The sequence below is a fragment of the Fringilla coelebs genome (assembly GCF_963513975.1).
Source record: "Fringilla coelebs genome assembly, chromosome: 6".
NCBI lineage: Eukaryota > Metazoa > Chordata > Aves > Passeriformes > Fringillidae > Fringilla > Fringilla coelebs.
Window position 1 is genome coordinate 30,213,484 of NC_140034.1, and position 27,608 is coordinate 30,241,091.

The following is a 27,608-nucleotide window of genomic DNA, read 5'->3' on the forward strand; positions in this document are numbered from 1 at the left end:
AAATGTAAATTTAAGTTTTTCCCACCTTTTATTTTTCTTACATATGTCATCCAGCCACTTATTTTATTTATGCAAACTTCCACCATCTACATCATCTTACAATATAGATGTCCACAATTTAATTACAGATGGTCTGATGTTTATTTGATATAGTAAAACTAGAAAGGGCAGTTTGATTGATGGAAAAAAGTATTTAATGGATTTTCTGCTAGGAACCTCTCTCTTTTTTTTTCCTCACTGGATTTTTGAATGTTTCATTTGAAAAGTTCTGTATTAACTAATTAAGGCAAAGAGTGGCTTATACTTTGCACACAGAACTTCTCATCTATGTTTTGCACTGCACCATGCAAAATGCTTCCCTGCAGCAGTTCACATCTGAGGGCTGTTACCTCCCTATGACAGTATGGTATTAGCTCCTCTTGTTTTCAGTGAACCTTCATGTTAGAAAGTGATTTTTTAAAATTGATTTTGGAATCTACAAAACCTTGATCCACTAGGAGAGACTACAAAATATATCCAATGTGTACATAATATGTACAGGAGACGTTTGTAGTTTGGTCCATAGACTGAAAACTTCATATCGCAGTTCTAACCTATTGTTCTGTGCATTGTAGACTGAAGTGTCATTTGATTTATTAAAAAAAAAATCAAGAACATATAATAGTGAATAAGTAATATGAACAGAGATAGAAGTTACAGATAGCAGCATTAAGATATTTAAAAACATCTTCACCGTTCACTGGAAATTATGCCACAACAAACACAGAAAAATGTTGATTGGCTGGGTTTTTTTTTAAAGAAGCAATATTGATTGTTTCTAAAGAAGCAGTAGTAATGGTAGTGAAAGACTATTTATTCTTTTAAATCTATTTCTAAAGAAAAAACTATAATTATCATCTTTGGAAAGATAGGGGGGAAATTACCTTTTCTATGTTTCAAGAAAATTATATCCTTATGGGCCTTCAAAGTGGGTATCAGATTGAAAGAACCCCATCTTCTCTCCCAAACACACATTTCTCTGACTACGCCTTTTGATAGAGCTAAAGAAAATAAAGTATCTTCACATTCAATAATACTCCTCATTAAAAGAATGCACTTTTTTTCAATTTCATGTATTATTTTTTGGTCTCAGCATGAGGAATATAATCTGTAATTTGTCTTAGGTTCACTCCATTTCTTTTACTATGGAGTAATTAAAGAGTTTCAAACACTTATATTTAGGCTATAGCATCAGAAACAGCTGTTCCTAGAGGGCTTCTGGTTCCAATCAAAACTCACCAAAATTCATGGGAGACCAAGATATAGAGGATTCTTCAGGCATGCTCCATTAGAAACATTAATGACTGACCCTGCTAACATACCCATGCTATTTGCTCTTCATTAAAGTTCTAAATTTTGTACTCTTGCAAAAAACTGTAAAGTTTCCAGCTAAGATACTGGAAAAAAACTCAAAATGTGATCCTAAGACTTTCAAGAGAAAAAGCAAGGGAAAAGAATACATAATCTATAAAAATAAGAAATTCAGTTCTTAACCCATAGTTTTAAGTGCCTGAAACCTCAGGGCTAGGACACCACTAACCTGTATGTAGCTAATGAATGCAATTAAGCCAAGATCCATGGGGGCACTAATATTTCTTGGTCACCTGCATGGTCAATTCTCTTTATAACCAACAGTCTTTTTATGCTGTTTTCAGGAGAGTATAGTTATCTTTGAAATTATAATAGTTACTAAAAACACCCAGCACAGAAACTAAAACTTGCAGTATACTTACTGATATCTAAATTTAACTGATACCTAATATTTAAGAATGGTGCTTGCCTAAGTTTGAGTCTTAACAACTTTGAAGGAAATCCAAGCACAAACTAGAATGGTTTTCTCCTAAAATTCAGCAAGAGCCTTTACCCTATGCATATAAAAGGCTGCGTGTCCTGTCCGCATCCGCAGCCCTACTGCTACAGCTTTTGTTTTGAGCAGCAAGAAACAGTCATTTCAGGGGGGTTGCGAAAAGGGCCTTGTAAATTACACTTTTAAGGCGTTATACACAGCAGGACCGCGGCCCAGCGCAGGCGGCCCTACACACGAGAGAGAGCCAGCACCTCGGCCGCCTCTGCCCGCTGCGGGCCGGGGCCAGAGGCGGGGCCGCCGGCAGCTCTTCCGCCCTCGCAAGCACCATGGCGGCTGGCAGAAGCGATTTGCGGAGCACCAAACAGGGCACATAGCCAGGCGTGAGGCTGCCGGCGCCCTGCTCCGCCAGAAATGCCCGCTTCTTACGGCGGGCGGAGCGGCCGGGAGCCGCGTACCCCGGCCCGCCGGAGCGGCTTCACAGAGCCGAGCGGCGCGGGATGGCCGCTCGCACCGCCCCCGTCGCACCGCCCCGGACGGGACGCGGGGCGGAGCTGCGGGAAGCGGCAGCCGCGGCGGCTCGTGGCTGCTGGGGCGCTGGGCTGGTAGCAACGGGTGCCCCGGGGTTGCCGCGGTTCTCCGCCCCGCCGTCGCTGCCGGCCTTCTGCCTCTCGGCGCCCGGCGCGACCCGCGCCTCTCCCGCCGCCTCCGCGCAGCCCTGGCGGTGCAAAGCATGAAGCTGAGCAAAGCCCAGTACGATGAGATAGCCCAGTTCCTGGGGCACGTGCAGCCCACCCGGCAGAGTCTGAGGAAGCTGAAGGAGAAGTTTCCTAGGTAAGTGCATCCCGCCTTCCGGCGCCGGCCTCGGCGGCTCGGCCGCGGCGGCGGCCTGCGGGCTCGCTGCGGCTGGCGTGGGGCCGCGGGGGCCGCTGCGCCCGCTCCACCCGTGCCCCAGTTCAGGCCCCACACGGTACAAAATCACCAGCACACGCACACAGTCGTCGACGGCAAGCGACAGCTCGCTGAAGCTGCCGCTGGGTGCAAGATACTGCTCCACCCTCTGTGGCCTGAGAAGTTGGCACAAAATAAAGAACACTTCCCCCGAGACACGTCCAAGTGAAAGCTCTTGGGGCCTTTCATGAGCCTCTTGGACACCAAGGAGGTCTTCTAAAGCCTTACGGGGCAGGATGAGCCTCTGTGGCTGAAGCCAAGTACGAAATACATCCTGCAATGCCATTGCCCCTGTTTCTTAGGGGCTTTATGGATCCATAATTCTCTGCTTGCTGCTGCATTCCAGTTGAAACTGGAAAAGGGATCATCTTTTTACCTATGGCCATTCATGTGCTTCTTTGTCTGAGCTGCGTTCAGAATGCTCAGACATTTGCAAATGACCAGGGCCTAGGATGGAAAGGTATCCATGACAGGATGTGCTCCATGCACCAATCTTCATTCTAGAATTTGCTTCCTACCCACTACAACAGAGTTCTAAGGAATGTTGCAAGGTTTTTCACTTTCTCATTTGGGGGAAGGACGGCTATTGCTGAATTGGACAGGAAAGCAAATTGGGTTCTGTGGGGAGAAGAGTGTTGCTGTTTCTAAAATCACAAGAAATAATACAGAAAAATGTAGGGGGTTAAATTCTGTATCTAGTTTGGTGAAAAAGAGAAATTAACAAAACAGAAAATCATTCACATGCTTTCTGAGTGAACCTTGCTAGTCTTAACCGCAAGTGTGGCAGAAGAAACTGACACTGTAACTTACAGTAAGTGGATGAAGAGCCAACATTAACTTAGGTGTTTAAACTGTCCTGTGAAATCCTTTCCTTTTCAGGAAAGTATGAGAGAATTGCCCTGTTACAGAGAAGTGATAATAAAGCCTTGTGGTTGGTTCAGGGAGTGCCTTGAGTAGCATTTTGGGAACCCAGCTCACCTTGCACAGTACTTCTGCAACTTGGAAAAGCACTTAACCACAACAACCTGTGTCTCAGGAGCTTAGAGTTGGCTTTATCACTTCAGTGCTAATGAAATTAGGATAGGGTGTTTGTGGATATTTGTGTGTGCATGCATACATACAGATGCACATGTTCTCTTTTTCTGCTCTCCTTATAAAGTTGTCTTGAAAGAAGGTTAGAATTTGGGTTGGTTTTCCAGGTCAGTCACTATTTTTAGGAACCTGCTTCCAAGACAGATCCATAGGCACATGAGTGTTTGTTAATCAAATTCATCCAAAAAAGACTGGGCTTTTCTGATATGTTTTACTCTCCAGTCCACTCACTTGGTGCTGCAAAAGATCCATTGAATCCTCTATTTCAGAACTTGATGACTCCTGAGCAACTATGTGCAACTAACAGTATAGGGTTATTTAGGAAAAGAATTCTGGTTTTTTTTTCTAAAGGACCTGGCTCAAGTGTGGTGAACACTGAAGAGCAAAGGTTAGCTGTAAGAGTTGCTTCCACAATTAAGTGGCTATACCCTTGTTATTCACATTATGACATGAGAATGGCGTGTTCTGAATTTTGCTTCTAGATCTCTCCTGAATTTGTCTTGCCCGTGCTAGGAGAAGACTAAAACCTTCTATATGAGCAATGAATTGATAGCTTTTTAAAAAATGCCTTTCTTAAGTATATTTTGAGGAGCTCTGTACATCTTCTTTCTGGAAGCGTGATATTTCTTTGTTGTCGCTTTGTTTATTTCTCATAGCAGGTCAGATGCAGAAGATAAACAATACATTCCAAGGTCCCTGCTTTCCTTAGCATTAAGGGAGGTGTGTAGAAATAGATACGTTAGGATGTGGGAAACAGGCATTCTCTATAACCTTTATGTTGTAAAAGGGGCCAGCTGCAAGCTGCAGGGATTTGTAAATTTGTATGCCATCTTAAAGGGGAGGCTTTTTCAGTGATATATTTGATAACTGTGGAGTAAGTAAGTTTTTCTTATAATCTGGAAATTTTTTCATTCTCTTCTAGGGCAAGAAGGGTCTGACTGGACTTTCTGGCTAGATATTTTTATTTTTCGTTATGAAAGCCAGAATCAACTAAAGCCCCCCACCCACCTCGACTTTTTAATTCAGTATTTTTTAAAAAATATTCCAGAATCTGTCACGGTACCTGCAGTGTGATGAAGGTGTCCATAGCCGGTTTCTCATTATTATATAGTAACAGTTGCTGATTCAAACTGGAAAGTAGTAACATCCATAATAGCTGCTTTCACCTTGCACTTTCAATCTTTCCCTGGGAAGGATTGGTATTCCACTGGTAATGTAATACATAAATTGACAGTTTTCAAATATTTCTGGTTTCTACCGCCTCATAGATCTTGTGGGTCTTTGGATTTCTGCATTAATCTGCTCATTTTTTTTCTATTACTGTCTTATCTCTTGGTTCTTCCCTCAACTGTTTTATTTCCTGAAGCTTTGCGTTTTATGCTCGTAATTTGTATAAAATCTTTCATGCTATGTGAAAGGGCCTACTCTTGTTCTGCAGTTTCTCCCTAAGAATAAATTGTAATTTCTGTAAACAAATGCCACAATGTAATGCACAGGTATGGTGGGTGGTAGCTGCCATCCTGACCTGTGAATCTAAAAAAAATTTAACAGGGTACTTTGTGCTTTACTATTATTGAACTACTTCAGGAGATGAGATTATTACTTCAAATAAGTATTGTCATGTGACTTATTAATGTCAAAAAGTCAAAATTAAACTGCTTCTCATACTGTTTATAAGTATTTTAATACAAGCATTGGGAATTCTTATATTTTACAACCCTGTAACTTTCCATACAACATGGATTTAGTCTACTTTGCTTAAAATCTAGTTATTTTGCAAAAACTTGGATATCCAATTGCTGTTCATTTTCTGTTAATGCTGTGCTTTGTATTTCATGCCTGGCAATTACCAATGTATTATTCATTTCTTTATTCTTAAGGTATTTGTTACATCCTTAGCAGTTGTCTCCTAACATGTTCCCATTTAACAGCAGGGTATTTGGATGACCTGAGGATTATCAAAATGTGATTTTGAGCACTAAGCACAAGAAATCTCTGCCAATATTGGATCACTGATCCGTAGTTCCTTTGATCTTTTTCACACATACGCCACTGGACTGATAATTCTGTATATTCAGTGTTGTGCTTTTCTGTTGAAGTATACCACATTTTCTGCTTAGTTTATCACCTGAATTTTTCTATCTGCTAATAATTTGTGCTTTTCTTTGTTATTTATGTATTATATTCTTCAGCTTTCCCTTCTGCTATGGACTCATGTTCTTCTGAGATATTGTTCTTCTCAATGAGAGCTAATGTCTAACTTGAATGAGCCGTTTTAGGCCATTGCAGGAAATGTTCTGAGAAAGTTAAAATCCTTTTTTCTTTGTTAAATGGTAGTTAAGAGCTGCCTACAAGTAGAATCTTCTAGATACAAGTCACCTTATAACTACCTATTTATAGTGACAAGATATAAGTTAGACCTTTAAAATTCTTTTTTCAAAGACTATTTTAACTTGTTCTGAAAAGTCCAACTTCTGAGAGTTAAATTCATACCCAAATTGATATTCTAGTACTTCAGTTTATTGTTTTAGTTGTTTCAATTCTTCTGTATATGGCAGAATACATTGTTTCTATCAGAAACCTTTTCTAAAGCTTCTTACAGGTAGAACATAATTGACTCATGAGTAGACCCTTCTCCAATATATAGCTTGTACATGTTTTCCCCTTCTTTGTATCCAAGTCTGATTGAAAATTATAGTCTTCTTGACCAAATCTTTGTCTTGGTTTAAGACAATTTAAGACAAAGGGGAACACTCTTAAATGCGTTCTCCTTTGTTTTCACCAATCCCTTTCCATCAGTTACAGGAGAAACAAAATACAAGTAGGCGTAAGTGAAAAAATAACAGTTTACTAACAAGTGAGACTGCAAAAGGCAAAAGCAGCAGTAAATAACCGCTAGATAGAAAATTGCTAAATCTCCCAGATTCTCCCAGAACAAAGAGAGACCCAAAATGGCAAAAATATCCTTTCCAAGATGGTGCCCGCCATGGGTGACCACTGTAGGGAGAGAAGAGGAAAATGGGGGCAGACCCTGCCCCCAAGATGGCACCTTTGCAGGCGATCGTGCCGCCTGGGAGACAAAGGGGAGGGATGGCAGCAAACCCTGGGGAAGGCAGGAGCTTACGGGGCATTTCTAGCAGTACATGAGAAGTGCTGGCACCTGTGGGACCAGCACCACTGCCTGCCAGACTCTGACGATGCTGGTGCTGATGTCTCCGAACTGTGGGTGTGTTGTGGGGAAGAAATCGGTCTGTCAGCCCTGGCACAGGGTGACTGGGCCCCAGCAACCAGCTGGCTTTGCAAAGTTCACTCCAAAACAGTTTTTGATTGTGAAATGCAGTTTTTCCAAGTGGCTACTCTTGCAAGCCCAGGAAAAAACTGCAAACAGCCTCCCAAAGTAACCCCTCCAAAACAGAGCGTCCACTTTCAGCACATGCCCCCTCTGCCCTGTGGTTCCAGTTCTGGAAGCGCTGAATCTTAAAAGAGGCCATATCAATTTTTGGGTGTGGATAGATATGGAATATAGTAACATTTTGGGTTACCCATGACAGTCTTTCTCTGGTCTCTACCAAACTTTAAGGGTGTAAGCTTTGGTGACCCAATTCGTTATGATACTGTCTTGGGTTTTTTTCAAATGTGAGGTTTTTTTCTGGCTTGGTTCTGTTCTGAGTACTTGAGTTTCTTACACCAGGTTGTGCTTGAATTCACGATTCCAGAAACTTTCTAGCCTTGAGCATCTTTTAGTGATTCCAAAACCTATGCTTTTCGAGTTCTTGCACTGAACTGTTGTGAAACGTGTTTCAGTCCATTTGAGGAGTGCTATATTTTCCCACAGCACAAATTGTGTAGTCTGCATTGTATCTCTTCCTTTTTTCAAGTTGTTAAACAAACTTGGTGCCTCTAGTCTGACTTTCCTTTAGGTACCTTCCCTTGCATTTCTTTAAAAGAAGCATTAGTTTCTGAAACTATTTAAGTGCAAACTGTATTAAAGAGATTTTCAGTGTACTAGTGTTTTGAAGTATCAGCTTTTATCCGTAGTTATGTGCAGTTCGTTGCTTTTATGCATCTCTATTCAAAAAAGTACCATTCTCTTTGTGTCCCTTGTGTGAAAGCTTACTTCCATGTGATCAAGAGGATCTTTTTTTCACAGCAGAAAGGTAAGGGAACCTGGCATAAATGTAAGAGAAGCACTTTTAAATTTTTTTCTTCCTTTTTTTTCCCAATAAGCAAGAGGAAAATGTGATGTACAGCTTCATATTGATATACTTGAGTATGGCTATTTGGTTTTAATGTGTGTAACTTCATATTTGATTATTGGAATGTACACACTTGGTTCCCACAGCATATCAAGGGATGCGCATTCTTCTACATTGATGACTTCTACTCTTCATTACTTAGTATCACGTCAGTTTTCCACACATTTTCAGTAATTGTGTTGCTCCTTCTCCTAATTATTGATGGCTTTATTAAATGACACCCATCTTGGAAAGCATCTCAGCAAGATTTTCATTTTTTAAAAAATGTATCTGCATGGTAATATGTTACAATGTAAATTGGAAAAAATGAGCTGTTTATTATTTGCTCAATTTTATCACTTTCTCTGTGGTGATTCATATTGAAACAAAGGCCCTAAAGCAGCCTAAATGTATGGTATAAATGTTATTTCTTTTACCATCAGCTTAAGACTGAGGAAGCTTTTTTTTTCCTCTTTTTCAGTGTCATTATTGCCTCTGGTTTTGTTTTGTAGGGTTGGGGGTGGATAGGCCTCTCATTTTCCTCTTGATGCCAATTTTATTTACAGGGCAATATATTGCTTCTTTGTGAATAATTTTATTCTGCTTTTGTGCAGTTGCTTAGATTGTCAAGCAGGACTGATGAGTCCATGATGGTTGTGGTGAGAAACAGGAGGAATTTTTACCTTTTTTCTTTCCAGTTCTGTGTTCTGGTGTCTGGATCTTGCAGATTGAGTTGAAGTGGAAGGAAAATTCTTTGTGCTTTGCTCTAGTGCTCTTTGGAGCTGCTGTTACCTGGGAAGGCAGACTGGCAGTGAGGCTCATGAGCAGAGGACAGATAGCTGCCTCCGTGGCTCGCAGAGTTCGAGGCTCTGAACTCAGGCACAGGATTATTAGACAGGTTGTATTTATGAGCAGGCATCCTACTGCTGTGTGACACTTCACTTGCACTCCCTTCTGCCTAGAAAGGTTCTTGTCATAGCAAACCCAGCATTATTCTTGTAACTTCTGCTCTCCCTGCTCTTCTTAATAGTTGATTAATTATTTTGAAAAGCAGAAGAACTAGGCTATTTTTCATTACTCTGCAAACACTGATCTAGCAAATCTCATTTAGAAAGTTACCTTTGTGCCTGTGAGTGATAGAAACTTATTCTGAAAAAAAAAGTTTAAAGGCACATTTTAAACTCCTTTCTCTATATTCTTAATACTTAACAATGACATGAATTCATGTTCTGCCTATATAAACAATCCCATCAAGTGGCAAATGCTTTGTACCACTCTATTGTATTTAAATGTTCTGGAGTATTTAACAAGAGGATCAGTGAAATAGTTGAATTTTCAAAGTTTTATACTTTCTTCTTCTTTTATATTAGATTTCAGAATAAACAAAGTTTGACATGGAGTTTGTTTTTGTCTACTCTATGTAGAACAAACATAATGTAATTTAAAATTTGTTATGTACTTGAAGCTGCAGTAAACCTCACCGGTAAACAGATAGATAATAAGAGATGAGAAAGAGGTCTTGGCTCATTAATTGAAAAGAGAATTAGCAATGTTCAAGTTTCAAGAAGTGACCCACAATAAAATGTAGCATATTTTAAATAATCCTAAAACGAAGTAAAAGTTAACTGTGCAAAGTAATTATGTGAACAACTGGTAATACTCCCTTTGGAAAGATGTTCTTATTATTTAAACCCTTGGTAGAAAATCTACTATATCACGGCTTTGATAGGCTGAACCAGTGGGCAGTTTCTCTTTTCACTTAACTATCAGTGAACAAGCGTTAAAGAAGTTGTAACTTGCTGGATTTGATATGACTTGCTAACAAACTGTTTGCTAGTGTTATGACCCAAAATAGGAAGTATACCAGTCCTCTCGTGTAATATGAAATATTGTGTGAAAGAAATGAACAATATCAGTATATAACTCAGAAAATCTTTATCTTCTTTATTATTCATTAAATTAAACAGAAGATACCAACTTAAAAGTTAGATATTGATAACAATGGGCGGTTTCAGAGTAGAATGGAAAATAAGAGTTTTGCTCACGTTTGTGGCTTTCCCAACACCAACAGACAGGATTTAGGCAGAAAATTTCCACTGGCACATGTAAATACTAGATTTTCAGGACATGGGTGCTTTCTTTTGTTTGGAGAGATAGAAGAGGGTTTTTTGAGTTGTTTGCATGTTACCTATTAATGGAAAAGTATGTGTAATATATGTGTGTGTCAGCATGAAAGCTAATTTTGAAGGAAGCCCATTGTAGTTTTCTGTCACATTTTTTATAGGTGTAACCATCTTCTTCCTTACATGCACTCCCACATATGCTGTCCATCCTAGCAAAATACGAACCTATTTTAAACATTAATCTTGAAATTTTGTTTGAAATACACAAGGAAAATTAAAGTTTTATTTTCTGAATTCTTGCGTTCTGATAAATCTCTTCCTTCTCTCTTAATGATTTCCCCTTCCAGTTTGTGAAGTGTTACCATATGGAAGTACAGTTCTTTTCATAAAAAAAAAAAAAATTACACAGAACGGGACTTATTACACTTGTGAAATTCATTTTGGCTGAGTAAAGGGAAACCTTTTTTGGCCTTGAGGAATTTATACAAACCACTTAGAAGCCAATCCTATATCCTTTGAAGATTTGATGGTGAAATACAATGATTGGAGGGGGTCTTTTAAAGCAGATGTGGAAATTAGTTCCCTATAATTTGAAAATGCATTCTGAATCTGTTGGAGCTGTGTGTTAAGTGCTCTTGTTTAGTTCAGAAGAAAAGAAATAGACAGAGAGAGAAAAAAAGAACCAGAAAAAATGCAGAGAAAGGAGAAAGCAACAAGAAGAAAAGAGAAATTATAGACAAGAGGGAAAAGAGAAAAAATGCAAGAGAAAAAGAAATGAAATGGAGAAAAAAGAGAGAAAAGAAAACAGATATAGAGCAGAAGACTAAAAAACGGAAAGGAAAAGAAAAAAAATCCTTTCATATGTCAAAGCTGGGAGAATTGTCTTGGTCACCATGTTACACTACTATGTTGATTTGTTAGGTTTAATTTGGTTGTACTTTCTGACACTTCTTAAATTCCATGGATGTGATAATCACTGATAGGGTAGGAATATAAGTCTTGTGACACAGTCTTTTTCTATGTATTTCATTCTCAAGTAAGCTTGATGTCATCAGACAGACCAACAGATGTCTGTAGATTTAAGGGCAAGATTATGGTGGTTGTTAAGGGAGGATGAAGTGGAAGTTTTAACACTGACCATATGTGCTTTTTAATTGACTTGTGGATTTTAGGATACCATTATATTCATGTTGCTTGCACTTAAGGAATATTGTGATAGAAGTGGTAATTTTTGATTGTATTTTAGAAACAGCTCCATAATGTATCATTCTTCTGAAGCCTGAAAACAAGTCTAGGCTTGAGTTTTATGAGTGTAGGTGATTTTCTAAATCAGAATGGAAAATATTTTATTCATGCATTGTTTTTTGGACAGTCATATTCCGGGCTATATTACCATGGCACGATAAATTGCTGAATACACTGTCTGCTGAATATGACCTCACCATGAAAAATTTGATGCATTAGAGTTGGAAAGGTTGGAATATATCAACCTTAGCTGACAAGGGACTTTGAATTTTGACCTAACACAGATGACCTTTGTGTGCAATAAAAGTGAGTTTAATCTCCAGGTCAAGGTTGAGGTGAACGGTAGGGCAGTGTGGGTTGGTTTGTACTGGCTATGTCTGGATCACACCTAGCAAGCAAAGAAATCCAAGGTCTTTGCACTTCAGAGTAACCAAATGCTTTTTTACCTAAACTCATATCTGTTATACCACATTTAAAAACTTGTGGTACTGTAGACAGCTAACTCCTCAGCAACTGTGGACTATTTCATTTGAAGCTCAGTGTTTCAGAATAAGAGGCGTGAGGAATGTATATTTTGCTCCTATAGATCACTGAATAGGTAAATAAAATTTCTCCTCTAGCGCATAGAAGACTGTTCATGATATTGCCTTGCTATGAATAAAGGGTGAAATCTAGAAGCTTTGTTTCTTTGACAGCTCGCCTGTCTTTTGAACATCAGAAGTTTATTCCTAAGTGTCTTATGCTTTTAAGAGGAATGTAATTAAGAGAGTTCTGATATGTTTCACTAGGCAAATACAAAGAAAACAGGTCCTTTTGAGCACTCTTTTGCTGTAAAAGGTATTTGATCAGAAAAGCTAAGTTACAAAATGGTTTGGGGATTGTCTAGGTTACATAATAAAGACATATAGATGAATTTAAATAAAATATTGTCGTATTTATAGCAGTCGCAAACAAAATCCATCTTTTTAACTGGCTCGTGTTCCAGGGTTGCTATTTCACTGATGTACCAAAGGTACATTTGCTGAATACTTTACACGTTGAAGAGTGGTAGCAGTGGTGCTGTTGGAAGGAGAGAGTTCTCTTTAAATCAGCCAGGGGAAAAAAAAAGTTTGAGACTAATGGAAAGAACCTCTACTCCTTTAATAGAGCCTGCAAAATATATTCTCCAGGACTGATCAGCTCTGAAGGCTCTAGAGGTTTGATGATTGGAATGGCAGGAAATCACGCTTTCAGGACATAACGAATTGACTAGGCCATCCATCATTTGTTAGCATGCGCTGAAACACTGGGTTTGTGTGCAGAGGTCTGTGATTTAGTAAATACTGGGGAGATGAATAGAGCTTACACACAAGGGAAGATATTGCTGTCCTTCAGCAGCCTTAGACACAGATCCCTGCTGAGAAGGCCGTCTGACAGCAGCTCATCAGTAACTGGCCTGTCACAGTCAGTGATGCCCACCAGCCATCCCCGGTATATTAAATGCATTTTTAATATCTGCTTCAGTAGATTTAATGAAGAAAATTTAGTTTCCATACTCTGATCACTGCTTTCTCAAGTGTTTTAAAGCATTGAGCGAAGCACTTCCAAGAAAGGAACTATGCTCCTAACAAGAGGAGTTCATTGAAAATCAGAATGAAACAGGGGTGTTATTGTCCAAATAGTTTCCTTAAATCAAAACAAAAATGTTTGGAAAAAGCAGTGATGATCTTAGAAACAATTGACCCTCCTGCAGAGGGACCTGATGAAGCAGGCTGTGCAGCAGCAGAGATGCAGGGCTGGGAAAGGTGTTTGCACAGTGGTTCTGTTTAGTGTGGCAGAGCTTGCCAAAAGGCAAAATTGCATTTCTTAGGCTGTCGGGTGTCAGTACCTGAATCAGATCATCATTCTGTCTGGCTTTCAGGGTCCAGAGAGAAGGGTGGCTGTGAATGGGAAATGGAATAGATCGAGTTTTTGATTGCTTGCATAGATTGTGTTTTGGTTTTGGCATTTTTGCAAGTGATGCTTTTGGTGAAAATAATTGTAGCATTCCATGGTATTATATAAACAGATATAAGAAACAAATAATAAGACATAATGGAAAATAAAATTGCTGTTTTTATAACTTGGCAGACTCATTGATAGTTATTCAATATTGACATTCTGTGTGTAAGGATTGTATGGAATTATATTTTAACTTCATGGCAAATGATAAGATCTTTTGCTGTTCATACATATAGACAAACTTCATAGTTATTTGATTTTCCTTCCAACTTACAGGGAAAACTTCTGTTTACATAAAAGCAAATAAGTTGATTTTCATTTTCTAATGAGATTCAATGCTTGTGGTAGTTACTTCAAGACAGCAAGACAACTTGATTTTGTTGCAAACATCTATTTGAAACACTGACTTCTTGAGCTTTTTCTCTTTCAGGAATCCATTCTGTTTTCGCAGAAGAGAAAAAAGTCCTGAATGAGACCTATAAATTTGATTCTCGTATGTGTCAAACCAGTAATGTATTAAATGCATATTATTATAAAAATTTAAGAAGTGTCCTAAATGCTTACATTTTTATAACACACAACATATTAAATAATACATTTTCTTGTTAGCATCTGTTTGCTGTCATTGTTAGCAGCACCTATGATTTATTACTTAAATTAATGACTACAACCATTTTGGTGCTGATAAATGCCCCTTACGGCTTATCGCATCACTTTAAAAAACAGCATATATGCTTCTACGAGAGTAATTTTTTAATTGTTCATTCCTTTAAGTTCCTGGTGAAAGTAACGTCTCTGTTTTCAGTGTGAAAGTTTCAGAAGCTTGAATTACACTCTCAACTGAGTGAAATACTGCTGAGGATTAATTTCTGTAAGAAAATGCAATACAGAAACTGATCCTAATAAAATTGTCTTCTAAGACAAGCCTGATAGAGTATTGTTACCAAGAAAAACCAGCAGCATTAATAGAGGAATGGAAAGATAATACCCTGCGTTCTTCTGATCGGGTGATGGTTAAAAGTCTTGTTCATGTTTTTGACTAATTGGTACCATACAAGTAGATTTCAAACTCCCATAGGCATGCTCTGTTACTAGCTTTCAGCTTGTATCTCATGAAGGAATTGTTGTCCATGGACTTCAAATGAAGAATTCAAAGTAAATTAGCTTCTTGTCAAAAGGCTTAGATTTGCCAAACAGGAAACTGTGCCTGTCATGAGAAAAACATTAGGATTTGTGAACAACTTACGAAAGAAACTTCTGTTTGTAAGCAACAAAAGCAATTTTTTACAAATCTTATGTTTTATTTGGGTAATCTTTTTTAAAAAGTCTTGTGTCCATAACATTTTGAGTAATGATAGTGATTTGAGTAGAAGATACTATCCCTTCCATTGCACTCACCAGGATATCCAGTGGCCTGACTGATAGTGACAGTCTCGTTGCTTTGTATTGGAGAATTGTTGAACTTCACTATCTTGCTTTATCCTTTTCATCTGAATAGAATGTTAAGTGTTGCTGTCTATCCAAACATGGAAAAAGGCTTCAGGTCAGGATGTAGTGCTGAAGAGGACTTTATTGTTAGGATGATTGTCTTCTATTTGCATGTCTGTATTTATGCCTTTAAAGGCTTGGAAGCAGTTGATGGTCTAGTTTCCCATATACCTCCACAAACTTCAACATGGAATAAAGATGTTCTAAGATAGCACACGTTCTTCTTTCACAGAAAGCAAAACGTTATCAAATATTCCTTTGAACAAGACAGGTGTGATAGCAAAAGTATTCTCTTATGCAATGCAGCCTGTCTGAAACAGTTTCAAAGGCAATGTAGAAACTATGACCGGGATGGAGGCAATGCACGCTCCTGTGACTGAACTACTATAAAGGGTCTTTTGGAGTTCCCTGTTGTTAATTGAGGACACAGACAACAATAAAGACACTGCATATCTCTGTTTCTATTTGTGGTTGGCTGGGAGATGACAGAACTTCTTATCAGTCTTCTGTTGATACTGTTGTACCATCCAGTCCTTTATTGCATCTCTTCTGTGGAGAAGAGATATGCTCATTTGGAGACTACAACTTGTGGAGATACAGTAGGCAGAGAGTGAGTGTATGTTTCTGTGTATGAAATGGCTGTTGAACATTAGCCATTTACAGCATTAATATAAAATGTCTGTTGTAAATGCAGCTCTCCTTCAGTTTTCAACACAGCTGAGCAGTATGTCCTCCTAGACAAGCACATTTTCTTAGGGTACACAAAATACAAAAAGAGAAAAAAACTTGAAAGCTAGATCTCTGGTTCTTAATGAGTTTAAAAAGGAAGATCTGCTTTGACCAGTTGGCAGGTACTCCAGTAAGCCAAGCAAGTTCCAATCTAAATTGAGTTCAATGACATTATTGCAATGAGTGGTCTAACACGGGAATATGTTTTCCTTTATTAGGAAATATATTATCCTGTTTTTAGGAACAGGAGAATACAATTGTTGACCAAAAAGAGTAATTTGGGCTACATTTTTTATCTCATTTGTATTGTGTTCCTTTGACATCAGTGGTCTGAGAAAGAAAGGAAAATGGTCCTTTATGGAATAAATGTATAGGTCTAAATATTTTCCTAGCCATATCTGTCTGCTTGATATGTCATCTAAGTGCTGAGCATTTTTTTCCAAACAAATTCCATTGGTTGCCCAACAACTATGATTCACAAGCTTCCTGCTTACACTTTTTGTTTTAATTTGCTATTTAGACACAGACCTCACCAGTGACAGACGATCATTCTTACACATTGTTATTTTTTGTGGTTTCAAGTTTTCTGGATAGAGAATTTTGTCCATTTATCTGCAATAGATGCCTGTCGTTCTAACATTTTAAATCACAGTCATTTAAAGATAATATTCAAATGTTTCAGCTACTGTGTAGAAATGAATATATTTTTATGTAGACAGATTTAGGGAGGTCAGCATGTATCACATATTACTTGTTTGTGTTAGGGTGTTTTGTAATTCTAAGCTCTTTAGTTTCTTTTTCAAGGATATCTCTCAGTGGAACTTTGCATTATTGGATCAGGATGTTTACTGAAATAACTGGTTGAAATTATTAAAATATGCAGTGGAAAGCAGCGTGCTTAATTTAATGTGCCTCTGAATATTAAATGCAAGTAAAATGTTATATAGACATGAAGCCAATTGTTATATTATAGTATATGAAGCAATAGCTGTGTAAACCCTATCCTCGTAATTTTGCAAGTTCTGCTTTATCATGTAGCTGTAAAAGGCAATCAAAATAAATCACGGAAGATGAAGAAATATTTTCTAGGGCTTTCTTTATGCTTTCAGAAGTGGCGCTTGATCCATGAAATTTTAGTAAGCATATTAAATAATACAATATGATGTGCGACGTGTCAGGGCTGATAAATTATTTTGTATAGGACATTTATACAACATATGGTGAGCTGCTATGTGAACAGCTTAATGACTAAATTATGTTAATCTTTCTTGCCATATTTACTTTTCATTTAAGAAAAGGCATTTTTAAATTTTTTATTTTACTTTTTTTATCATGTGTAGATATAAGAAAGGTGTAGGTCATCTCTGAGAAGCCGTGACAGTGATCCAAGGTTCCTCAGCTGTGCAGTGTACATAACACAGATGTTGGGAGAGTCATCTGTCAGCTATGCCTCTCCTATGGAGTTAAAGTTCTAGGGGGAAAAGAATTCGACACAGTGCTGTCACTGTTACATTTTCACAATAGAAGAGCATGCAAATAGTCAACCTCCTGCTTAGCAGTAGTGCCCTGTCTAATGTCTGTGCTGGTTAGAATAAAAAAATAGTGGGTGCATCTAGGGCTCATAGATCTGACAAAGGTCATGCTATGCTGGGCATTTGAATTGGAAATTGTCTGGACTTAGATTTTATAAAGCTCCCAGTGTTGTCGGGGAAAATTTCAGCAGGGTTTTGTCCCTAGAGAGGCCTCTTAGGCCCTTTTCTGTCCTATGAATGAATTTAGATGTGAGGGTTTCTCTTGCCTTAAAACTGTTAAGTTCATTTTGCATACATCCCTAGAGAGAAAAACTGGCAGATGCTTTTGTCTTGGAAGTGTTTAAAAGAAAACTGCAGAACAGGAACAAGGGAGAGAAGGGGCCCTGCGTGGAGTCCCAGAACATTTTGGAAATGGCCAATATGCAGTTTTCATCAGTACTAAGGCGGGGCGCAATATGGTGCCTGTAGCTCACTAGGGAATATGAATGTTGATTAAGCATACTCCCAGGCTTTGAAATCCTGAAAGCAGTGTCAGAATAATGGATGTTGAGCAAATGTCAAGCATTTGTTAATTTCGCTGTTATTTGGAGTTTATCTACCATGATCAATCAAATAAACTAGTGCTTCTCTGTTGTGGCATGTGTCATTGATATGGTGATTAGGTGGATAGAGAGGCCTTCTGCCTTTTTTTTTTTTTTTTTTTTGGTTAATCCAGGTAGCAGATTACATATGAACGACCATAACTTTAGGTTAAATATTTCTTTGCAGTTGGTTTAGTGGAAATAGTTGCATTAACAAAATACTTTGGGGGTACAGAGAGACAAAAATATTTGCATATCTGTTGTGATAAAAATTACATTTATGCCATTTTTTCCACTTTTGGCCTTAAAATATTACTGTCATGATGAAGGAAAATTGCTTCTAAATAAATGTTGATAGAGGAATCTTTTACTTGTTCTTAGAAAGATAAGTTTGAAAACAAAGTACTGATTTATGTCTTAGCTCCCTTCTTCACTCTAAATATTTTGGTTTCTAAAAACTAGAAACTTGATCTCAACATCCTCTTACTGATACCCTTTAGTTGAAAGTAGAGATCTCTTTTATTAGAATATATACTCTTTTATAAGATATATCGTGTATATTATATATATGTAAGTTGTTAGTTACTCACTAATGTGCAGACATATAAACATTCCAGTTGAGAATATTTTGTTCTCTTTCTCAATTTTCACTATTTTCTGAAGTCCTAATTCTGTTAGGTTGCCACTCTTAGAAATTAGGTAACATAAAGACCTGATATTTAAATGGGAAGAACAGCTTAAGATTAATCTGAAAGAGAAGAAGACTCTGTGGCATTTGCTGCTTTACTGCAACATATTAAAACTTCAAAATATGAGAGGATAGGGTTGGATGTTTTGTGTGAGGCATTTTTGAAAGCTGCCTGAAGGATATTATCAGTCAAATTTCAATGAATTCCAGTGAAGTTTATTTAACACCCTTCTCATTGACCTTTTTTTAAACTGTAGTACTTATGGACTTAATATAAAGACAGTAATATATATTTTGATTATGTTTTTGATAAGTCACAAAATTTAAGAAGTGTCAGTGGGTCCTGCCATACTACTTGATGCATGCTGAGGCCATCTTCAATTTATTTTAACAGAGAGCTAATGTTTGTTCTTTCTTGGCTTCCACATTTATTTATCAAAGCCTCTAGGCTCATTCTACCAAAACCAGTGAAATTTTGGTGCTTAGTGAGGGTGATGCTGTATAGTCAATCTTATTGACTGTTTATATCAGATATGACTCTGTTTCATTGGTGTTCCATTAGATTCTGTTCCATGGAGTAAGAGTTTTGGAAAGCCAGCATTTCCTGCAGTGGGACTATGGGAAATAAAGCTTATAGTCATTGTATGTATTTTCACAGCAATATAAGAACACCAGAAAACTCCTCTAGAGAGGGGAGGAAGGGTAAGGAAAAGGAAAAGCCTTTTGATAGGAGTAGAAAAGAGTAGAGAAGTTTTAGGATACACTAATGTTGTGATCATCTCTTGTGATGTTCCCTTTGAATTGCCTTCCAGTTTTAGGTAGACAGCTTTTTTAAAAAGAGAATGCTGGAAGAACATTAGTAAAAACAGATAGCTGGATTTCCTTCTTGTGCATTTCTGCAGTCTTTCCAAGGGGAAGTAAGTAGTGGCATGAAATGATGTTATTCCCTCTATAGCATAATAAGCTATATCCCTGGGGCTGAAAGTAGGCTTTGTAAATATCTGCATGCATGGTAGAACAACTTACATATACAAGACAAAATACTGCACTGTTGAGTAGATAGATGTTCTGGTTTAGGGCAAATGTGGGAGGAAACTTTCCAAGAGGACCCCTTAGTAAGCAGATTCAAGTGGCCCCTCCCCAACTGGTTCAGGAAAAGACAAGAATTATTATCTTTTTTTTCCTTTTTTTTTTTTTTTTGTTCAATAATTACGAATAGCTTGAAATTTGTAATTTTTTTTTAAATTATAAACACTGTCTAGGGCTCTAAAATCTCAAGGATTTTAATGGATTCATCTCTATAAATGGATTCATCTCTTGCCTTGAGTCTGCATCATAACCAAAATGGGACTTTACTAAAAACTATCACTTCTATATCATCTGTGTTTGATTCTTGAAATTTTATCCTGAATATATTTTAAATTATATCCTGAATGGGAAGCATCAATAAGATCCTAACTTATTTAAGGAATTAACAGTTTTGATTGGATAACTGGAAGCTTTTTTTACTTAAGATGTTCACTTTTTACCCTGGAGAAACCTATGCAACAGTGTGTGTGCTTGACATGTGATGCATGCAAATGCTAAATACAGTAGCAGCATGAGGCAAGTGTCATTAACAGTAATTTATGTAATGAAAGCCACCTGGCTGTCTTTGTAATTAATTGCTTCTAAATAGTAAATTTTAAATGTAGTTTATAGTTTTCTAAATCTGATTATATATTTTTAGGAGCAAATTGTTTATGGGTGTTTAGGGATTTATTTAGTGCTGAACTATGCTTTTTACATGCAGGCTAATTTTTTAATACAAACTGAACAAGCTAATTAGCTTTGAATTACCATTCATTCATAAAAATAGTTTTCTAAACTTAAACACCTATCTTGTACAGGAGAGTATAGTTTTGTTGGAAAAAAAAAAAAGCTATAAAGTAGAATTATTTTCCCCTTTGTCCACAGTAAGTAAATTTGATATTGAAGTCTGAAAAACTTACCTTAACTTCTGATCTATTTCTTTTCCTGGCATAAGAGGAAGTAGCACGATAGGCTAATCCAAACAAAATGAGGGGATGAACACAAAATAAATATTTCAAAAATTGCTTTCTGGTAATAGTCTATTGAGTATATTTTCAATGTGTGGACCTTGGCCCTATCAGTAAGGCAGGTAAGAAAGGAGGAGGATAAACCCCTGATTTAAATTGTATCTTCTTCACCTTAACTGCTTGTTGGGGTCCTATGCTGTTGCACCATAGGAACATCCTTCTTTGCACAACCAACATCAGATAAGGAACTACTTTAGTGTATTTTTGTCTAATGGTTCAATATTTAGATTGTGCTACTAAGATAAAGATGTGAAACTTGCAAACATGTTTTTGGTACAGTCTTAACTGAAGTAAATTGAAGTAAAGTGTGGATCATGTACACTTGAGTGCAAATGTTCACAGATGTTTTGCCTTCTTCCGCTGTCTGTGGTATGCTGCTGTATGCCTCTGCTTTGGGATGTTCCCTGATTCTTTCCTGGATATGAAGAAACTTTTCTTTTTGCTGAATAACTGGCTAAGTTTTAAGTACTTGAAATGAAGGACATAGCAAATCATCTGCTTTTGCTAGTCTCAAGTGTTGGGTTTTGTTGGGGTTTTTTTTAATTTTCTCAAAAAATTTAATGGTAGAGTTAAAAGCAGAATTCTTGAGAATACCGGAAATGGAGATGTGGTGGACAAGTACTGAGATTATCAAGGTGTATGTGGAGACAAACCCTGTTTGACTCCTTTCAGTTTCTTGTGTCAGTGGATTCCATGATTAGATACTTAAAGGTGAGTTCTGCTGTCTATAAGGTGAGGACGTTAAATAGTCAATGAAGCCTCATGTCAGAATACTTGGCAGTTTTAATTTCACATTTTAGCTCTGACAATGTTTTTCTTAAGCCCTATTGTGAATATATATTGTTCTGTATTACATCTGAAGGTATTTTTCAGTTTGGAAATGTGACCTTACAAAATAGTTTTACATTTTAATGGAAGAAACTTGAAACATTAGTGAAATAATATTTACTTATAGAGGTCTCTCTGTAGGTTTGGCATTGCAATAGGCTCCAAACATTCATGCAAGAAGCATTGTTTAATTCCAGAAAGAAATTGTATCAGAACAGTATCTTAGGCAAATTACTGTCCATTTTCACTACTTGCTTACTAAGATTATAAAACTGGAAAGGTAGTTTCTTTTCATATGGACCTGCTACTCTTCCATTGCTGTGATTGCTGGGGTTTTTTACCATGTTATTTATTTATCTACTGTTAAAGCATGATGCTGTTTTTCTCAACCATATATTTGTGAATGGAAAACATAATTTTTGTGGTCTCTTTTCAGGTTGGGAGATTGATCGTAATACTTTGCAATCATTTGAATATGGAGTATTTTTAGTTACGCTTACATTTTTGCTATTGGCTATCAGATTTTTGTGATATGGGTGAAAGAAGGTGTAATTTATCTCTGCAAAGAGCTAGCGTTATTTTGGGATCATTGCCTATATTGGTTATTTGTACTTACCTCTACAATTTATTTTTTTCGCATCTGATACAGATTGTTCATAGTCTGCAGTTGTTTTAAAATATATTGGTTGTTACAAGAGACACCAAAAAATTAGGTGTCTACAGGAAGAATTGGTGCTCTGTTCTTAAAGGAACTTCTAAGTCTTCCTAAATGAAAAATCAAACAGTATCTAATACTGGCAATTTTCCTCTGTCTGCTGCTAGAACTTATTGGCCAACTAGGTCAGACATTATTAAAGTTCAAGTGGCCCAGTGGGAAAAGTAATGGCCTTACGCTACTATGAATTTTAAATGCTGCCATTTCTATGTATTGCACCATCATCTGTTCTCGCACATCACTAAATTGTATAGAAGTTGTGGGACCAACCAGTGTCAAGGTCATAGAAGTGATGACTTTTCTCAAGTAGCCTTGGCTGGGCTTTGTCATACAGTTATACTCATAATCCTGGCTGTAGGCAGCAAAGTTGTATGCACATGCCTGAATTTAACCTTTTTATTATTGAATAGTGAAGCCTGCAATGCAGGATACCTTTCTCCTCAAAATCTTTACTTTGTATTTTGTTTTGGATCCTGCCAAAGGTATGAAATTGACTTTGAGACTAAGGCAATTTTTAGGGATCTATTTAGGCCTTTTGAGTTGAGCTGTTGTACAGCTTACTGAACTGGATATCAGAGAATTTTAAAATTGATTAATGCTGTTGTTCTTCAGATGAGCTTGAATTTCATCTTGATTTAAATATAATTGTACTAAGTCTGAAGTGAGCATATCATCACGTACTTCTTGTCATATATGTATGTATATCTACACACAGCATAACAACAAGAACAACAACAACAATAATAATAATAATAACAAAAACATGTTTGTAACGCGAGTATTTCCTCTACAGAACTGGATGACTTGATAGTTTCCAAAGGAGTAGCTACCAATAATGCTTCATTGTATAGAAGGCTTCTTATGCAGAAATAATAAAACTGGTTTTCTATTTCAGACTTGAACTGGTGTAGCTAGAAAGCTGGAAAATTAGAATATGACTACTTTATAGAAGTTAGCATTTTGTAACTAAAGACTTAGATACTTCTATGTTACTTAATAACTCTAATTCAAAACTCACCTATTGATTTAAAAATATATATTCACACACCTGTGTATAGATAAGTATAGTGATTTAACTTAAATTGGTAGTTCACTGACTTCTGATAAATCATTGGTAGATTTGTGAATGATAAAAGTACAAATGTATACAGAGACAATACTCTGTTTTTTGAAAGTTTTCATTCAGAGAAGTGACCACAATCATACTAAACTATAAGCAAGATTGTTGTACTAGAGGTATAGTGAAGAAAGATTAAAGCTGTAACTATTGTAGAGGTCAATGTGCCTCCTTTGTTCCATGCTCTTCAGGCATATAAGCCTAACAAGCTCTGGGTAGGTCTTTGGTATTCCTGAGCCTTCCTGGATTCTCTTGTGGAATCATTCAGACTGCTAAGGAACCTTTTTGTTGTCTGGAAAATCCTGACACATGGGACAAATTGTGAGAACCCACGAGTTGTCACCTCCTCCCAGGTGGGAAGTTGACCATCAGACTGGCACTGGGTCATTTACAGGTGTAACTGTGGTGCTTGCTGCCCACGTCCTGCAGTTCTGGGAAGCCACTGAGGCTGTATGCCTTTGTGCATGTTATGCATTTGAAACAATGCTGCTAGATCTATTTGGAATCCATTACTGACAGAGTTTTTACAAATTAGGGTGGACTGGTTGGCATGTGATAAGCGGTATAAACATTGCTTCCTTTAGGAGTCCCTGTTCCAGATCATTTGCAGTATGGTAGATGAGAATTTGGCTGCTTGGATTTCTTTCACGTCTTTAATAATGTAACAGGAAAAATATGTTTTAGACATGTGCTCTGAAACTTCAGGAGAGATGTGAGGAGAATTCCCCTTTCACCACTAGTCTTGTAATTTTTTTGGATTTATATCTCTTTCCTCACTTTGATTTTAAATCTGGCATGGCAGCACCACACAGTTCTAGCCCTATTACTTTTAGTTTAATGCTCAATGTTGTACCAGTAAAAGTATTTTTAAACTTACTATACATGGAAAGGGGAGGTTCTTTTCCAGTTAAAAAAAAATGAGAAACTCTTGCTATCTACTTTAGAACTTTAGAACTTTCATATAATGAAAGGTATGAGTAGGACTAGATGCTCACTAGAGACTGTGGAAGAAACAATTTTCCCCCCTTATTGAATTCCTGCTATGGCTAAGTGGCACTATGTTCTTCAGAGAGAAGGTTTGACACTGCAGCTTTGGGATTTCTCATGTGACAGCTTCTGAATTTTGGAAACACAGCTCCTACCCCTCCGCTCAGTTTTTTAACCAATATATTTATCATTTTAATAAGGTAGAATATTCAATTTTGTGAAAAGAAAACAATGAAACTATTCTGTTTGTATATAACATATTTGTTTTATGGACTATGCTTTCCCCCTTCTTGTCTTTACTTGTGTCATATTTCTCTAGATGCTCTTCCTTTGTTCCGTGATAAAATACATTAAATGCAAAACTGATTTTTACTCTTTCTACTTTAGGCCACAACTGTGGAGTTAAAAGTGAGGGAAAGGAAACTCATTCTAGAACATGAAACATGAAATAAGTGGAATCTTGGCTTGTACCTACAACTCCGTGTTTTCAGTAATCTCAGAAAATAAAGTAAAAGCTGTAAGTTTCATCTTAACTGTAAAGAATTCCTGATTTGCAAGGGCTGATAATATAATATTTGCATAACATTTGCTACGCTTGGATCTTCTCCTTGTGAGGCTGAAGTAAGTAGCAAATATTAAGCTGGAGAGCACTCCAAATCTTGGTTGCATCTGCAATTCTGTTTTGTTGAGGCGATGGTCTGATACAATTAAATTGCTTTCATCATTACTAGCTGTTTCTTAGGCAAAGTTTTGTATCTGCTCTAGCTACAAAACAGTAAACTGCTTTTATGAAGTAGTTACTTATCTGTTACTACTTTATATATGACTGCTCATTGCAAACCAGAACATTTCTGAAACACTCTCCAGGGATTATAGCATTCCTCGTCTTCAAATTCTGAGATTCATTAGAAGAGAATAGTTCATATTTTATTCTTATGTAGAAATTGACCAAAGGGCATATTCTTTTCCCAAACTAGCAGTTTTCTTTCTAGCTTGACTGATATCTAAGTTCTTAGAGAGCATTTCTCTTACCTCTTTTTCTGAACTGTCTTAGGCATCCCATTCTAAATGTTGGATTTGTGTATTAGAAATAACTTTAATAACTGGTTTGGTTTTTTTTTATGGCAAGCAAATTTTTATATCTTTATATCACTTGGAACCTAGAACTTAGACTTCATTTTTTAAAATAAAATATAAATATATATTATATATATATAATAATTTAATCTTTAAAAACTGGACATTTTTAGCCAACTTTAGATTTCGGTTTTCTGCTCAAATCCACTTATGTATTGACAAGAGCATGAAATACATCAAGCATTCAGATGGAAGTTTGCCACTGGCATTAACATGGATTAACAAAAGGTAAATTGGCGTCATTGTGGATGCCAGTATACAAGTAAAAGAGGATATCTAAACAGTGAGGCTGGGTGCTTTGAACAGAGCTCTGGGAGTTAGATTCATTACTGTCTGGAATTGAAGAAGAAAATGTTTCCATGAAAGTTGTCGCTACAGAACTTAAGAGAAAAATTTGCTTACTTCTCTGGACAATATACTATGTTCTACAAGAGGGATAACAGGTTAGATTATTAAATGTTTAAACAAGGTAGTACTCAGAATATGATTTCTCGGTTTTTGTTCATTTATTTCAAAAATCAGCAATTATGTACCTTGGCTCTATAGTTGTTTCTCAACAAAAGTGTCTGCTTGTCACAAACATCTATATTCCAAGTCTTCAAGTAAGCCATGAGGCTTACTATATAGTTTATTCCATGAAAGGCTATAACGCAGTACTCAAATGTTATTTTGAATAAAAATCCACTTTGAGTGTTACATTTGTTTTCCTGGATAGCTCAGCAATAAATGCTCATTTGTTGCTTTGAAATCTTGTATAGAAGTATCAGAGGATGGATGGAGCCCTGGGAATTCAGCTGTTCCTCTAGAAGTAATGATAACTTCTATGGTAGTATTTCTGCTGTCACTATCGGCAGTTGTGATTGTGCTGTTTTACTATTCAAATTCATGTTCATGACTTCTCTTCCCTCTCCAAGCACATAGTGGTGTCTTTTTCAGTGTTTTCTGAAACCATGATGTTTCAGTTTTCACTCAATGGGATCTTGCAATAGATGCTCCATCTGTGTTTTGAGGAGCTACTTCATTTTGCCAGGAAGTTGTCTCAATGAAATTGTAGCAAGGAAACACTGAGTGGCAGATGAGTGGTTTTAGTGTTTAAGACAGGAGCGATGTTAACCAAAAAAAGCATGGAAGCAGCCATGTGAAGATATAAATCTACTTCTCCTGGAGAAGATCATCCGGTCGTAAGGCTTGTAATTATTTGAATGGTGTTATTGAAATAATTATCTTTGCCCCTCTTTGTTATTGAAATAATTCTCTTTGCTCAATTATTATTGAAATAATTCTCTTTGAAATAATTTCTCAGAAAGAGAAATTATTTCAATTTCTCTTTCTGAGAAATTGAAAGTATTTCTCAGTTTCTGTACTGCAATCTAGTATATATCCAATTTGCACTGTTATTGGAATTAATTTTTTCAGTATTCATGCTAAGTCCTAAATTATCTGAACAGTTGGAAAGACTCCATAGGAGAGGAGTATTGAACTAAATGAAAGTAGGTCAAAATCCAAGAACACCAAAGGGACAAATAAAATGGACAAGAATAAGAGAAACATTTAGTTTGAAGAAGACCTTGAAGGTCATCAGATTCATTACCCTAGCATTTCCAAGTCTGCCATTAAAGGTGGAGTGTAAAGGCAGGGAGGGATAATGGCCTTAGTTTGTTTTTTTTTTTTTGATATGTCATTGTCAGTGTGTGATAGGATAATGGTAGTATAAGAATGGGTAACGTACCAGGAATAGCCTAATACCACAAAAATTGCTATGTCAGTGGAGGAGAACTCAAACCAGAGATCTAGTCAAATGCTGTCCTGATCTGTTCTGGGATTTTTTACATATCTATCTCTAAATTCAGTTCTAACATTATGACCATGTAAATCTACAAGGTAATAATAGTTATGTGGTGAGCCATTAGGGGGCCATATGTATCAAACTTATTTATAGCCTGCAGGTTTGGTTTTTTTTATAAAACATCTTGAAATATCTTAGCTTTCTGTATGCGTATAGCCTGTGTAAGCATATAATCTTAATTTCTTTCCTTTGTTCACCTTCTAGTGATTACATGTACAGGTTGCCATAATTGGATTATGGACCTTTTGGAAAGGCTTTGTGGTATGTAACTCCTGGCCTCTATGTCACATGTATATTTAAATAAATATTTATTATTTAAATACTGTTCAGTTTATTTGAATAGAAACTGTATACAAATTTAAATTCTTTACTGTATTGGACTTTTTTTTTTT

The 27,608-nt window shown here is 36.9% G+C and overlaps 1 protein-coding gene across 3 annotated transcripts in view; it reads left to right on the plus strand.

Moving 5' to 3' along the window:
- Positions 1-2,408: 2,408 nt before the first annotated feature.
- The window catches only part of CDIN1 (CDAN1 interacting nuclease 1), a 124,551-nt gene continuing 99,351 nt past the window's right edge, over positions 2,409-27,608 (plus strand). For all 3 annotated transcript variants that reach the window (XM_084208054.1, XM_084208053.1, XM_084208055.1), the window contains exon 1: positions 2,409-2,677. In XM_084208054.1, coding sequence (XP_084064180.1) covers positions 2,577-2,677 — 101 coding nt within the window. In that variant the 5' untranslated portion in view covers positions 2,409-2,576. The remainder of the gene's footprint in view (positions 2,678-27,608) is intronic.